Here is a 17,130-nt window from a genome sequence, read left to right as displayed (position 1 = left end):
TTGGTTATCTTTATTAATTTAAGAAATTGTTAGAATAATGATCATACTTAATCATGATTATCTCAAGGACTAAATCCTCTATGTTGTTTAAGTATTGGTAACCAATATGTTATATTTAGAATTAAGTTGAATACTTCTCAACTGAATGTTTGACTACATATTTAATTCTTGGAACTCAAGATCATCTTGGAAAATTAGTATTCGCGTAGACAGATCACGTGATGATTCTTTTTTTCAATTTTTTATGTTCGTTGAGCATTAATCAAGCGCAAGCTAGGTGTTCAAGAAAGATGGTTCTTTATCTATAAATTCAAAATCACGCTTGCTAAAAAAGCATATAAAAAATACATACTCTATGCAAATCATATTCTAATATTTTCATGCACTACAAGGACTTCATTTTCTATAATGAGTTAGAAGAGAATCTAAGGATCAAAGGTTTCTTTACATTTTTGTAACACTAATTTACCTAAGGAGGTAAAAGGCAAGTTGCACTAGTTTTAACAAGGTAGGAGAGAGAGAGAGAGAGAGAGTTCTATAAAGTTAATTAAATTCGCTTATAAACTTCTCTTTGCATCAACATGCCCATCGCATTCATTTAAGGTTGGCCACCACACAATCCTGCGGGACATGTCACAGATGCAAAAATGTAAGGTCGTGACAATTGGACTTGGAAAAATCACTTGGACGTCGGAACCTATACCCATACATGCATGCATCGTTAGAGAGCAGGTCATGGAAATGCATTGAATAGACTGTATACTTATGTTTTAGGAAAATAAAATAAAATTAAAGGAATTGATTTTGTTTTTTTTACGTTTAGCCATTAAAAAAAATAAAATAAAAAAAATAAAAATATATTAATAAAAATTTGAAAAAAAATTAATTGTATTAAAATAAAATTTATTTTTATTAATATTTGACGGAAAGAGAAAATATAATAGAAATTTAGTTTCTTTTCTTTTATCCTTTTTTAAATAAATTTCTTAATCCAAACAAATAATCAATGTACATGTATTGTTTTAGAAGACACGTGTATATAAAATAGTCCCTCAAGTTAAAATTTTCAAAACACTTTCGAACGTATAATTGAATTATGTTATTGTGACCATTTGGAAATTCTACTACATAAAACTCTGATACCATAGATAACCACCCGACCCCGAGTGGGTATCGAACTGACTTGTCCATATCTCAACTAAAACATGCAGCAGATACATATACATAAACTCTGAATACAATATCAGAGTTCTATAACCATCACATTATATATATATATGTCTCCCCAAAAAACCAAATAATACTACAGACCAAAGTATTACAAGACATATCCATATACATGTACATACTTGTATCTCACCAATACTATCTTCAATCTCAAAACTACTAATCCTGTCGGGAGCTCTCTAAGCTCGTCTCTCTGGATTTCCTGAAATGTTAAAATATTAAGGAATAAGACACTTCTCAGTAAGACGAAATAAATTAATTCAGTGAGTTTGTTTAGCATCATGAAAATTCTTTTTGCAAAGCATCCTAAGCTGATGGTGGAATATTCAATTTTTGCCTTTTTAAAAAAAACAAAAATCCTTTTAATGAAGAAACTCCAATGTATACAACCCCACTCTGCTCATGGTGGGTAAATGACGATCTTTGGAGTCGGTCAAGTGTATACAGCCCCACTGCACTGCTTTAGCTAGTGAAGAGCGAATATTAATACCCAACTAAAGACGGCCATACCACATGCAATAACAATCTTTGGTTTTGACAATCCTTTGTTATTTTATATGCTCCGAAGGAATAGATGCAGCAACAATGGAAGTTTCATTGTGTCCAAAGTCTGTAGAAATAAATTCTGTAGTTTGTTTATATTTTTCGTAAGTTGACTACATAAAACTGTAATGCAATGATTGATATGCTAGAATGGAATAAAACAGCCGCATAGCATAAATGTAAAAAATATAAAGATCAATTTCCATCCATTCCTGAGTACCAAACAACCTTTAAAAACTGAAAGGCAGGCAATCATGGTGAGATAGATACATGCTAATCAAATTAATTTTCTGGTAACTTAGGAATGAACAACCAGATAATTTTAAAGAGGCCACCCAATTCATGATTAAAGATATTAATATCATAGTTACACTTCAAAGTAAACATGATCCCACAATCGCCAAGCATACCAGGATGCAACAATATAGAAGGTTGAAATGCACTTGCCCTTAATTTACGTAGAAAAAGAGAACAGGTGCATGTAGTTCAGTTGTCTGTATCTGTAGAGCTATACAAGTTTCGCCCACAACGTGCACATATGTTAGAAGCTGTTGAATGGACTGCTCTAGGTTTTGCCTTCTGCATTAGTGGTAGATCCAGTTCAAAAACATTGTGCAATGCCTTCACGCCTTCCTGGAGCTCATCCAAACTGAAAATGCAGAGGGTCATACTCGAGCAAAACTCAAATGTGACGTATAGTATCCAAGGTATTTTCCCTTAGTAAGACCTCATTAAAATTACCAATACCAATAGGGAAAAAAATATCTAATGATTAAGAAGAAACCAGAATGGACAAAGCGGGGGAAAACAAGTGTATTTAGGAAAGAACTAAATATGCCTCTCTAGTTTGGGAGCATTCAGAATAATTTGCTATATTTGTTAATGTTATCTATAGAAATTTATCACATACAAAAAATAAAAAATAAAAAGGTTGGGCAGCTTAATGAAGAGGCCAGGTAAAAAATAGGGAAAAGCAACAAGAGGGCATGAGGGACACCCTGCTGGGCTAGTCTAGCTGATTGGAGAGGGCATAACACCTAAACTATAGACATTACAATGAACTTAGCAAAGTTATCTATTCAGGCACTATGGCACAAAAAAGATTTAGGCCTACAAATTTGACCAGATGGATGAGTAATCCATCCATCATAAAACTTCAACACCAGAAAAGTTCAAATATTAACAAATAAATAGGCCTTTATTCATTTTTGGTTTGCCTTTAGATAAGCAAAAAGATATGGTCAGATTAAAAATATTTTACTAAATTAACAAACATGCCAATCAGTGCTTAAATCGGCCAGAAGTTTTGAGCAAATCACTAATAGCAACCAAGCAGAACTCATGTTACCAGACTAATCAGATTCTCTTGGGCAACTCAAATATCAGAAAGATCTGTACAAACAGATAAATGCCAATGCCACCACAGCCAATGAAACTCTGGCATTTGATTAAGAATCTCCAGACATCAGAGAATATAAAAATTTTTGATAAATTATCAAGAATAGTGTTGGAAACATAACGGAGAAAGGATCCAAACATGTTTCAAACAAAAAATTGGCACATAACTAAAACCTGGGAAAGAAAATTTGGGTCTTAAAAAGATAAGTAGTTTTTTAATTTCAAAAAGAGTCGGCTTCTTTTTTTAGACCAGAAAATATATAGTCATGGTTTTCAAGTGTATGTTATTGAAGCTTATGATTGAGATAACTCAATAATTGCTCAAAAACAGCCCTGAGAATTTTAAAATAAAAGGAAAATGAAAAAGAAAAAGAAAAAGAAAAAAGAAAAGTTCCCTTCATTTGGAATATCTTTTCATTAGTCTTTTAAAATGACTACAACCTTATAAACAAACTTATCATGGCATACTCCATATTGGGTAATTATATAGTTTTTCATGAACGGGATAACCCTGAAGGGCCCGAACAGAAAAGTGTTTGATTCTAGAATCAACTCATAGATCCAGTTCACCATAATAAAATAAAAGCTGCAGGAAGTGCACGAGTGCACAACAATAAGAGTTAATGTGCCTTCACCTGCACTGTTTACAAATGTTGCAAAGGTAAATTTTTTAAAAAAGTACAACTAGAAAGGAATACAATGTGGATGAGTCAACTGATGGAGGATTTGATATCAAAGGGATTGTTGAAATGGTGGCAGAAGGGTGCTGGAAGCAGGGTTTTCTTTCCTCTCTTTTTTGTGTCCTTTTTGGGTGGAGGTGGGGGGTTGTTATTGGTAGTGATAGGGCTGGAACTGCGGATTACAGCTCTGATGATTTGGAACTGTGGGCTACAGTTCTGGTATCAATTTGATGAATAGCAGACAGAAGGGGAGGAGGGAAGGAAAAATAGAAAAAATAACCACACACTTCCGGCAGAGGGCAATGGCACTAAATTCAAATCCATTTTCCAAGTCTACTGGTCAATTATATAATTCTGATATTAAAGACTTCACAAACTTGTAAAACAAGAAAATAAAAATAAACCTAGATATTGCTTTCCTAACAGATAAACACCATAGAATCTGCTAATTTAGAACTCAATAAAATAATAAAAAAAACAAGTGAAAAGATACAAAAAAAAATATAATATCCTAAAACTGAGTCAATAACCCCAAATGCCTTCATATTGCTCATGTCTGACCTCTTTATATTCTCCATCATTAATTTATGAGACAAGCAAGTTTTACTGTTCAATCAAAAGCCACCGATGGATTAAAATAGTAGTTTAATAGTAGTTTACGTCAGAGAAATTTCCACAAATCCATATTAGGAAGGCCATTTCAAGGGCAGGGAAGCTTGGTCAGATTCTAATTCATGTTGGACAATTTGTTTCTTTTTTGTCTTGTGCTGATCCATATGAAGACCCAATCCAGGCATAGATTTGAAAAAAAGTACATTCTGTTAAAACCTAATCTCCTAGCTCAAGCTGGTTGAAAATAAAATGCAGCCCTAGACTCGAGTGTCACATAAACAATGTCAAAATCTCATATGCATGCCAGGTAATGACTTTTAAACTTTTTCCAGGGAGAAGCAGATCCAAAAATTCTCAGGACTGATGATAACAAAAAGTTCAATTAAAAATTTAACACCAGCCGTCAATCCAACTCAGTACAGCTTTCCCTGGTCTTTTATTAATAAGAACAAAATTTTAAATAAAATTTATTTTTAATAAGCATAAAATATAAAAAAAAATTCAATAGAATTCCTTTTATTTAAAAAAAAGTGATTTTTTTCTTTCTGAAGTGCAATTATGCAACATAAAACTTGTTTTTAAAAAAAAATGTAAAGAAATTTTCTTTTTTTAAAGTGTGAAACAAACAATTTGTTTAGTGTATAAGATAAACTCTAGACCTCAATAGATGAATATAATATAAGTAATGTTAAAACCAAACTAAGAAGATATTGAAGGCAATTAAATACCCAAATATGACTGTCTTTCAAACAGTTTTCACGGCTAAGGAGTGGAGATCAAAGAGATAGCCTATAGTGTAAATCTGGATATATGAAGAGGGAAAGGGCTGTTTGAGATGACTGCACGACGACAAATGCTTACCAGAGTATATAATATTTCATTCAAGCTTCCTCATACTTTACTGTAAAATAAAATGTTCAGAAGCTTAAAAATAGTACCGTAAAATACATAGTTTATTCAGATGCATCAGTTCCAAGACAACTAAGTGCCAAAAAATGAACAGTCATGAATGCAATGAAAAAGTTCCACAAACATAGGCATAGTTTAAGAAAATAAAGTATAAAAATGGATGCTTTCATGAGTGGGCTTGTGTGCAAGTAAAACATCACCACTAATGACTGTGAGGTAAGAAGAGCAATTATGTTGAAGCCAAAAACACTAGGATGTTCACAAAGGAAAAAAGTCTATACTATGGCAAAATATTTCTATAATTTTGAAGATGTTACAGTAGAAAACACAGGATAGTCAAAAATGTCGGTGCAGCCAACTGCAAGAAATTAGAATGAGGCTTGCCATGATGGGTTGAACCAAGACCAATTTTTTTTCTCTTCTTTTTTCCTTTTTACTGTCACCACTTGATCATAGCGACTCCATTGTGCGGTATGCTTCAACAAACCCCCAGCCAATCAGTATCATTTCAACCCTCTAGGTTCATTTAAGATTTGCTTAGATGTTGTAAAATCAAAATTTGAATATAAGTCAACAAACTGAGTTAATCCATCACCAATAAGGCAGTTATGCTGGCCAAAAAATGATAAAATAATTTTTGATAGCCTGAAACCATGTCAAGCATCCTCACCTCACAGAAAGTGGAGGAGTTAATCTGATAATAGTGTCATGAGTGGGCTTAGCAAGAACTCCTCTTCCCTTAAGCTTTAGGCAAATATCATAAGCAGACACCGAGAATAGGGCCTTGCTGTTGAGCTCCACAGCATTAAACAGACCTTTACCTCGCACTTCCTTTACAAAATCAGGAAATTGCTGCTGAACCTTCATTAGCTGATCTCTAAGCTCCTGCCCCAGTTGAGCAGATCTGTAGTCAATTATCAAACAAAACAATTAATAAAAACAAGTGGGGAAAAGGAAAGGTATCCACAAAGTTAAAATATGAAGCAAGGAAAAGTAAACTTGTTTTTATCAAAAATTAGGATTTATGGAGCACCCAATTTACTAAAACATCACTGCAACTCAATATCGCTGATTGGAATGGTGGCCTTGCTTAGCTCTTCAAGCTTTAGTCAATATAAGTTCAAAAGAGATTATCCCGCACTATGGCATTGATGCAATACTTATTTATTAATGCATAAATATGACCCAACACTGGACAATCACTTGCTGTCAACAATTTTGGATGCAGGTTTTTAGCTACTTTTGTTCAATGTCCCAAAATCCAGACTTCCAATTGCATACATATTTTAGATATCCTTTATTGTAACAAATAATAATCATAAATACCATATCACATTTTGATATTTTATGTGGAATTCATAATGTACAAATTTCTTAATTTTCTGTTCATTGTTACGGATGTAAGTGTAACAAAACCGACTGAAACCAAAAAAGCCAACTGAACCGCACTGAACCAAACCAAAATTGGTCAGTTTTTTTTTTATTTGATACAGTTCAGTTCAATTCTGTGTTTTATGAAATCGAAAAACCAAACCAAACCAAGAAGGCATATTTGAATACCAATTTTGAAATTTCTAACAAATGTAATTGATATAATTTTTCATTTTTTTGAATATTTCCCTAAAAAATCAAATCAACAATTCATTTTTTAGAAGGAATATCCAATTATATTTCAAGTAAGAATTCAGCTTGGAAAAAAAAAATTTCAAATTAATTACGTATAAATTAACAAGGTCCGGTTTAGTTTTTAAAGGCATAATCAAGGCCCATTATAATGCCAAACTGACCAACACAAACCAAACTGAACCAAACCGGCTTGGTTCTGTTTTAGACCACCATTCAGTTCAGTTCATAAACATTAGGAATCAGAGAATTTGGTTTAGGTGTGGGTTTTTACAAAAAACTTACCAAATCGAACAGATTACACCCCTATTCATCATGTTGAAAAATCTAAACTACTACAATATGCAATAGGTTTTTTACCTTTTAGCAAGTTTCTCATCTCTGATAACTTCTAATGAAGCAGAGGCTACTGCACTAGCCAAAGGATTACCACCAAAGGTGCTGAGAATAATTAAAGATTAGAAGTATAATTAGATTCTATGATACAAGGCCTGACAACAATATCAAATCTAGCAGAAAAAGAGAAAAACATATAGAAACCGGAAAAATAATTATTTGGTAAAAAAATATTAAAGCCCAAGAATACTCATAGAAAGTTAACATGAATCATATCTTTGTTATGTTGATTTTTTTTTTTTGGTCAGATATGAGTATGGCAAGTATAAGCACTTTTGGTCACGTAACTTTTTAAAATTTTCTATCTCCGTCACTGTTGATTTTTTTTCCCAATGTGTTCACTGAACATTAAAATTGCAGCGATTCATATGCAAACCTGATTCAATTACTGGACTGAAAATTGAAATTGGAAAATTGCAATGATTTTGAAAGAATAATGACTGATATTGCAACAATTTAGAAAGCAAAATGAATGAAATTGCAACAATTTTATAAAGTACAGTGACTAAAATTGCAACAAGTTTTAGAATGTAGTGATCACATTAGGGACAAAAAAAGATTTGCACTACACAGAAAATTTTAGGAAATTCAGTGACCAAATATCCATTTAACTTTTGAGTATGGTCGCACATTTTCTTAGAAAGCCCAATGGGCTGCATCCCCCCCCCCCCCCTCCGTTTTCTATCTTCTTCCAACACAATACATATGAACTCATACTTTGGAAAAAAAGAGAACCCAGAAACACATTCACAATACATAGTACTTGCCCAAAAAAGAAAAAATCATATAAGGAATTTATATATGCAACCTAGGGAGTTAATATGGCCTTTAAAATCTCTAGAAAACCAAAAGTAGAACGGCAATTAGCAAAAGGTATAAATTTTAGGAACTAATTTGGTTGAAAATTATGTTGTAGCTACATTAATTATATTCATCATTTTGCACAGGAAAAACCAATTATATTTTTAAATAATATCCATTATCAATTTTCTGTTATAATTTATAATTTCATGTTCATAATGCATTTGTTTCATAGGTTTGTAAGAGAAGCAAAAAAACAAGACCTGATACACCACCACACCATGTTAAATAAGGCTTTGGGAAGGCAGGATGCAAGGTCTTACAGACGGTCCACCACAGAATGAATCTAAACCTGCTAAGACATGGACCTGCCGCTCCCTGTTTGTTGGCCTTCTTTTCCACTACTTTTTTCATGAGCCAAAGTGGCTGCTTCTGGTTTTGGGAGGAGAACACTAGCAGTGCTTATAAAACTACATCAACATCAACTGTGCCAATCATCATCAAACCCAAACCCACCATCCAGCTATAATTGTATGCAATCTAGTTTTGAATTATATTGGACAGATGGCTGGAGTTTCATATCTTGACCAAAATGGATAAGGTTTGCTACAACAAATACAGCAATTCGGAATGACAAATAGTTTTGATTAAGCAACAGGATTGGAAAAGAAAAATGAAAGAAATCATTAAGTAAATGAAGCAAGTAGAACTACAAACCTTCCATGCTCTCCAGGCTGTATGCATAACATTACATCTTTATCAGCAAGTACAGCACTTACAGGTATCACTCCACCACCCAATGCTTTTCCTAGTATCTAAATAAGAGACCCAAAATAGAAGTCATCTTCAAGAATAGTGCCTTAATGTAAGATGTCACTAAGATCATTGAGTCACTTTTGAGTCACTACCAAGTGAACAGGCACAGCAATCCAAGGTCAGGAAGTACACAATGCTCACTCAAAGAATATTCATTATTATAGAAATGAAAATGCAATTTTAAAGGCATTTCAAGATATCATAAATGCATCAGGAACTCACAGCTCATTCAAATATTCATAGTATTATGTTTGTGCATGCTGATGGACACGTACCACTGAGAAAGCTAGACCCTTCATTTGGTTTCTCTACTAAGAAACACAATGAAAGGGCTATCATGGTGAAGGACAAAATAGTCATCTTCCATTAAAATTAAAATTTTATATTTAGAATCTAAAAACCACAACAAAGCAGAGTCTCATGAGTTATTCTACAGTTGTGCTGTATGCTCATTGCATGCGCACCACCTCTAGTTTAAAAAAAGAAAAGAAAATGTCTCACCACAATTTAACATGGAAGGAATCAAAGTGACTTTTACCCAATTGTTGTAAACCTGATTGCAATTATATAATTACCTGGTGATTTGGAAAACCATACTATTTCATAATATAGGAACAAATAGCATCAACTTCAACCAAAGGGTCCAGGGTACTCATAAAAATAAACAAAGAGCCTTACGACAACATTTGGGTGAACTTCTTCCCAATCACAAGCCAGCATTCTTCCTGTCCGTCCTAAGCCAGTTTGTATTTCGTCCGCAATCATTAGAACATTATATTTCGAGCAAAGATCCCTGACAAATCTTAAATATCCATCCGGAGGAATGATAACCTAGCAACATGAAATTTTTAATTTTTAGAAAAAAAAAAAAAATAAACTAAGAAAATAGAAGATGAATGTGAATATTAAAGGAAAAATAAATGCCATCTACATCCTCGATGTCCTAATAAATAGTCAAAACACATGCAAGGGCCTTAATATATACAAAAGGGACCACAGACATCATTAATTGACTAAAAGAATCCTGCATCAAGAATGATATACTCGAATTGACAATATGATGAAACCCTAAGCATTGATTGGGATGTTACTTGTTGGGAAAGTGGCTCATATTCAGAGCGGATCACATGTACTGGAGAAAGCTACGTGATGCGAGGGACAAAGGGACAGAAGTAAGGTACAGCTGGAGGGCCGTCGACGGTTTCAGGCAGTAACTACAAAGAGTATTCTTTTGCTCCAAACTGTCGACGGTTTGACCCCATCGACAGTTTTCGTCGGCGCAGATTACGTATTTTCAAATCGGGGACTTGTAAATTGGGCTTATCTGGAGGATTTTCCTCCGGGAGATCGATACAGATGTAGTTTATACATACTAGAACACTTTTGTACGTATTGGGTTCATACTTTAACAATATTATAACCCAAAGATTGCAACTCTGACATTGATTATAGTGAAACCGAGGTTGCTGCTCCCGTGGACGTAGGCAATTGCCGAACCATGTAAACCTTGTGCATTCTAGTTGTGTTTTTTTTTCTTCTTATTATTGTTGATTGCTTTTTGAGTATATTTCATCATTGAGTGATTACATTAGTAATTGTTGATTATTTCGTGTTTGATTGTGTGCTTCCACTACGCGTGTTCAAGTTGAACGAACATCAACAAGTGGTATCAAAGCTATTGGTTCTACAATGATTGGGGTCTCTTCGATTAATTTCGTTGTGAACAAGTTTGATGGAATTGGTAATTTCGGGCTTTGGCAACAAAGGGTGAAGGACTTGCTAGTGCAGCAAGGGATGGTGATGGCATTATACGGAAAGAAGCTGGACGATGTGAACAACGCAAGTTGGAATGAGCTTGAAGCAAAGGCGGTTTCCACAATCAGGTTATGTTTGGCCGATGACATGTTGTATCACGTCATGGATGAGGACTCGCCGGCGGCGATTTGGTTGAAACTGGAGCACCGGTACATGTCCAGGTCAATCTTGAACAAGTTGTATCTTAAGCAAAAGTTTTATTGGCTTAAGATGGCGGAGGGTTCGGACTTAACATATCAACACATTTAATAAGATCATTAGTGATCTGAGGCGAGCTTATGTGAAGTTCGAGGAGGACAAGGCGTTGATACTATTGAATTCCCTACCTACGTCGCCTACGAGAATCTGGTAACGACGTTGACTTAGGGGAAAGAAACCCTAGAATTGAAGAACATCACGAGTGCATTGCTGGGATTTCATCAAAGGAAGAAGGTCAGCGATGAGGGCTCACATGGTGAAGGACTCATGACGAAGGGTAATCAGAATCGTGGGAGAGACAAATCCTGAAGTGGACCGAGTGGTAATAAAACTCTGTCCAAAAGGAAGAAGAATGTTCACTGTTTTAAGTGCGGGAAACTAAGGCACATAAAACCGGAATGTCCGGAGTGGGAGAAGGGAAAGGCAAAATCTCAAGAGGGTTTGTCAAAATCCTTGAATGTAGTTGAAGAAAGGGACTCGGGAGTGGTGATGGTGAGATGCTAAATGTTTCATTAGGTTCGGAACGCCTCTCAGGTTCTTGGATCTTAAACTCGGGATTTTCTTTTCACATGACGTCCAACAAAGCCTGGTTCACCACTTACAAATTGGTGAGTCCTGATTCCATTCTGATGGGAAATGGTGCGGCTTACAAAGTTATCGGAATGAGAGATATCAGGATCAAGATGTATGACGGTGTGATAAGGATGTTATGTGAGGTAAGGCATGTACCCGATCTACGGAAGGACATAATATCATTGGGTGCTTTAGATTGTGACGGGTATAGTTACAAGTCCAAAGGCAGGATGATGATGGTGTGTGACGGCGTATTGATGGTGATGAAAGGACAAAGGACAGCAGGGAATCTCTATGCACTGCAGGGTAACACAGTCGTAGGTGGAGCTACAGCTAAGAGTTCTGAGTCAAGAAATACTGTTTTGTGTAATGTAACCAAACACAAAACGGTGGGTATTCATAATTACATTGGTGTGGATTTTTGGGGACCAATGAGGGCACTATCACAGATTGGCCATGGATATTTCGTGAGGTTACCTACATTGGTGATGAATATGGTAAGACAATTAGTTGGACTTATAAAACCCAAAAGATTTGGTTTGTAATATAGGATGGTTTCTTATGGCTGCAAATAGTTGAAATAGAAATTAAAAAAAAAAAATGTAATTCCCAGTTGGCTGGGTTCAATTCAAAAGCTTACATACCCCAGCCTCTCCCTGAATAGGTTCAAATAAAAATCCAGCTATCCGATCTCCATTCTCTGCACTCAATAAAAAAAGAAGAAAATTCAAGGTTTTGTTAGATATACAGAATATTCTGCCCATCCTGAACAATGGAATTCAAAAATATGTTAAAAGACTACATGATTATTCATACAGTTGGATCTCTAAAAGGGAAATGCCTATGCATACAAACCTTTAAAAATCTTTTCAAGGGCAACTTTGTCGCCAAAATCAACTTTGAGATGACCAGGCAACAAGGGCCCAAAACCACCCGTAGCCTCATTGTCACAGCTCATAGAAATAACAGCCAATGTACGACCATGGAAGCAGCCACAACAAGATACAATAATAGCCTGCACGTGACTTAGTTTAAGTAGACCATTCATCAACTATCTCATAAATTCAACTAGGATCTCATAAGATAACCGTACATTTGGTTTGCAGAATGTCTATTCTAAAGAATAGAGTACTTGTAATAGATTAGTTACAATTAGTCATAAAAAAAATTATGTTGATACCATAAAGCAAATAACAATGCGAAATTTTTTATGAGTCCATAACAAGGAATAGACAAGGAATAACTATTCCATATTTCATCATGGGAATGTTTATTCCTTCTTATTACATTCTGAATGAAATAATAAGAACATATAAGCTATTACCTACATTTCCAAAATTTTCAATATATTCCATCTTAGTCCCAGGCATAACTATTCTGCGAACCAAACGAGCCATAAAGAACAGCCAAAAATAACACTACCATTTCAATCCACAAACCTCTAAAAAACTAGACATCAGAATTCAGATCCCACGATAAACTACCTCAGGCCCAAAAGTTTAAGTTGGTAGGGAGTGGACCAACAAAGCACATCAAGCAAACAAAAAGAATTCTAATCAAATGAGGTTATGTGACTAAATCATTCCTACCTTTTAAAGCTGTACCTTTGATCCATGATCCTAAATCAAACAATAAGGTTCAATTGTCTAGCTTGTGGATCCGCATTTGTGGATTCATTGTCGTCCAAAAATAAAGCAGTAACATTAGTTCTTTTTTTTTTTTCTACTAGAATATATCAGTATTGTATCTACAGGGGATCCCTCTTTGCACAAAATACAGAAGCACTACATGCAGTACTTTGTCTAGCAGTTCGCCTTAAGTAATTCAGATTACACTTTAGTGAGTTGAGTTGTCACTTCTAATGCTAGCTGAGCACTAAAGTCTTAAATACTAATAAATAAAATTAGTACTCAAAATCGTGAAAATAAAGCACTCAAGTATAAACGATTTCCTCGTGTTGCAACTGTAGTTTGAAAGGAAATGAAAAGTATAAGCCTTGAGCCATGAGGAGAGACTTAAGCAAGGTGCCTTGGCACACAGCCCTCAAGCTCAAATTGTACAAGGATCATGCCTAAATTTGTGAAGCATTATCAAATGACACAACCCACTATCTAAGGCTCACTACTATTTGCCAAATGAGCACAACAAATAAACAAAACAGAATTAATTGCAAATTGAAAAGAAGGGAGGAAAAGGATCTATTCCTTCGATATTTGTAATTTGTAATATCTTAATGAAATTTGTTAAATTTAACAGAATTGTGCTTTCAACAGGCCCCTCTAGTACTTTAAATATGGCTTTTCTTCAGTTTTTATATGAAGAAGTTTATAGCCACATATTTATCCAGTTATACTATTGTATTTTGTCTTCAAATAGCAAATAGCTGTAAATGTCTAATTATTTTACATGAATTGATAACTAAATCTAGTTTACTATGCACATTGTGGGTGTAAATACATCATATAATCACAACATCGCATCAATCCTCCACCAGAAGTCAGTGCATGAAATAAAGATATTTCTTCCCTTTATTTTAGACAAATTAAGCTTTAAAATTTTCAACTACAGGGATGTCAGCAATGGGAAAAGAAACATTACAGGGATGTCAAACCAGAAGAGTATGGAGAGTGTGGTATGCACCAGCCTTTCACTTTCTACTCTTCCTCACCCCCTCCCCCCCAACCCCCCAGCCAGAAAGAGAGATAGAGGACAGGGGAACTAGCCAAATTCTGTGATCCTAATAGAAGGAGCTTTTAAAACTTAAGTAGAATTTTAGGATATTTACCAAAGCGTAAATAATACTAAACAGATGAACATGCATCTCCTACCTCATCTTTAGGAATTTTTTTCTTCTGGTAGCCCCATTTCCTGGCCAATTTCAAAGCTGTTTCCACACCCTCAGCCCCAGTGTTCATTGGTAGCACCATATCATAGCCAAACATGCTAGTTAAATGCTCTGCAAATACTGGAAATCTATCATTATAGAAGGCTCTAGAGCTTAGAGTGAGCCTTTGTACCTGTTCCATCACTGCATTCATGATCTTTGGATGGCAGTGTCCCTGCAGCAAGGAGTAATAAAGTCAGACAATATTATCCATGTCCAATCCAGACCATTGAACACTTGCAATAAGTATATTCAAGGACGCAATCTGCTAAAGAAACGAGCTTTTCCATTACCTTTGCATTTTATTCAGGTGGGAAGCACAACAAGCTACTTTCCAGTGTGTCAAAAAATAAGTGGCAAGCCCTCATCATTCAAATGGTTTTAAAGCGATAAAAAGTTCCCAAACCCCAATTAAAAAGTGTGACTTCAGTTGTAATGGGGAAGGAAAAGTTTGTGTTCTCAAGAAGAACGAAAAAGTTGAATCAGGCTCTGTTGGAACAATGCCATAACATAAATTAAACAACTGATTTTTTCACCTGATTAACAGCAGAGTAAGCGGAAAGGAAATCCAGGTACTTGTTGCCTTCTGGATCCCATATAGATGATCCCTTTGCTTGAGAGAACACAACAGGAATTGGGTGGTAACTGTAGTTTTAACCAAAAAAGTGACTTAGGTAGGAACTTATCCACCAAAGGAGCGTACAAAAATAAAATAAAATGAAAAACACCATACATAGCAACAGAAGGGTGTATTATATATACGCCAGAATGAACTTTACCCAAAACTAACAAAATATGTACTTTATTTTTCATCGCCAAACAGTAGCTAATGTAGGATAGTCTTGAATGTTTGTTCATCAATTCATTTAAGGCCATAATTTTCGGAATAGTTAAAAGACAAAGTTATAATTTTTTCATTTCACGGATGATTTTAGACCCCGAGGAAAAGGAAATCGTGACTCATTTTGTAAAATTTTTAGAAGAAAAAAACTAATTTCAAGATATCGGGGAAAAGAGAGAGATATATAATATATTACTGATTAAAAAAAAAAACGAAGGATGATTTAGATGTGAAACAATGAACATTGATAATTGTTAATAAACACATGCAACAGGAAACGGAATTTCAGGAACCCGTACAACATGGTTTGGAAATTTCAATTGGACATTCAAAGCATACCCATAAGGTGAACATGCCGCCAGATTTATGAAATATGTACATTAGCATTCAATCATATTAACATCTATAGTAGCAAAATTTAACATTCTCCCCGGGGAGAGAGAAAGAGAGCTGACTTGTGAGCACTGTGTTGATACTCCATGTTGATAAGGTCGTGAGAAGAGGAAGAGACGCCTTCGGGAAGAGCACCAAAACTCCTCCTCCCCCTCCCGATTCCGTTCAAGATACACTGCAATGGTCTCCTGGCAGCCATTGATGACGCGATGAAGCTAAAACCGAAGATACTGATTCTGGGTACTATTTTACACTCTATACTCTTGCCGATTACCCACCAAAATCCCAAAAGAGATTACACGAGTTTCAAGAATGTTGATAACCCACAGATTTTCCTGATCTCAAGCCGTACTTGATTGTAGTCACGGGATGGGGACCGAATTGCCGATTCGCTTTTTCGATAGCTTTTGAAGCATATCCGTGGGCCCATATCCCACTAACGGACACATGCTCTTTTATAAAATAGTGATGTTTATGTAATGTAATAGCATTAATTATAAAACATTTTTATAAAATTATTTTACTTAATTTTTGGAAACAATTTAAATTAACTTTTTAATTGTTACACTTTCATGGAGTCAATTTTGTAACTATAAATAAAATTTGATGATTATTTTATAATTTAAAAAATATATTAATATTGTAAAACATGTATATTTATGTAGATAACTATCTAAATAATAGGTTACAACTTTTGGTATGCTCACATAATGTGTTTAACCTTTGATATGTCAATATATTTGCTTATATAAGGACATGTTAATGAAATAATAAGATGATTATCAACATCTAACTTTTGAAAAATTAAACTGTTGAATTTCTATAATTCCAAACTTTTTTGTATTCTTCTTTTATTTCATTTACAATACGTTATCAGCACAAGCAAATCTCTAATGGTATAGTAAGTTTCGATGGTATTATTTTAAGGTAAAAATCTTGTTTCTTTTAACATTTGTTATCTATATAACTAGTTTTTCGCCAAATTAACTATATCTCTTATCTTGAGTACGTGTCCTTAAATATTTTTATGTTGGGATATATATGAGAATAACATTTCCATTTAATATTTACCTTACTTTGAATTTTTATTTGTTTTCAAAGTGACTTTATGATGTCAAACCTCACAAAACTTGAATTCGTTGCCCTTGATAATTCTGGAAGAAATTATCTGTCATGGGTACTTGATGCTGAGATTCATTTTAATGTTATGAATCTTGGAAGTACAATTGAAGAAGGAAATCAAGCATCCTTGTAGGATCGCACAAAGACAATGATTTTCCTTCGACACTATTTACACGAAAAATTGAAAATTGAGTACATTACTATTAAGGATCCATTAATCCTTTGGAACAATTTAAAGGAGAGATATGAACACCAAAAAATCGTAATTCTTCCAAAAATTCGATATGATTTGATACATT

At 34.5% G+C, this 17,130-nt stretch overlaps 1 protein-coding gene across 1 annotated transcript; it reads right to left on the bottom strand.

Annotated features, from left to right (window-relative positions):
* Positions 1–1,075: 1,075 nt before the first annotated feature.
* On the bottom strand, positions 1,076–16,092 carry LOC131144977 (ornithine aminotransferase, mitochondrial-like). Its single transcript, XM_058093979.1, has 11 exons — positions 15,772–16,092; positions 15,012–15,120; positions 14,420–14,650; positions 12,447–12,606; positions 12,236–12,291; positions 9,684–9,836; positions 8,907–9,004; positions 7,353–7,433; positions 6,040–6,273; positions 2,218–2,419; positions 1,076–1,429 (listed from the first exon to the last, which is right to left on the bottom strand). Exons 1-10 carry the CDS (start codon positions 15,906–15,908, stop codon positions 2,257–2,259), a joined length of 1,422 nt encoding a protein of 473 aa, XP_057949962.1. The 5' UTR covers positions 15,909–16,092; the 3' UTR covers positions 1,076–1,429; positions 2,218–2,256.
* Between the last annotated feature and the right edge of the window lie 1,038 nt (positions 16,093–17,130).

This window comes from Malania oleifera, chromosome 12 (assembly GCF_029873635.1).
Source record: "Malania oleifera isolate guangnan ecotype guangnan chromosome 12, ASM2987363v1, whole genome shotgun sequence".
NCBI classification, from domain to species: Eukaryota; Viridiplantae; Streptophyta; class Magnoliopsida; order Santalales; family Ximeniaceae; genus Malania; species Malania oleifera.
This window is presented reverse-complemented; position numbering and strand designations above follow the sequence as displayed.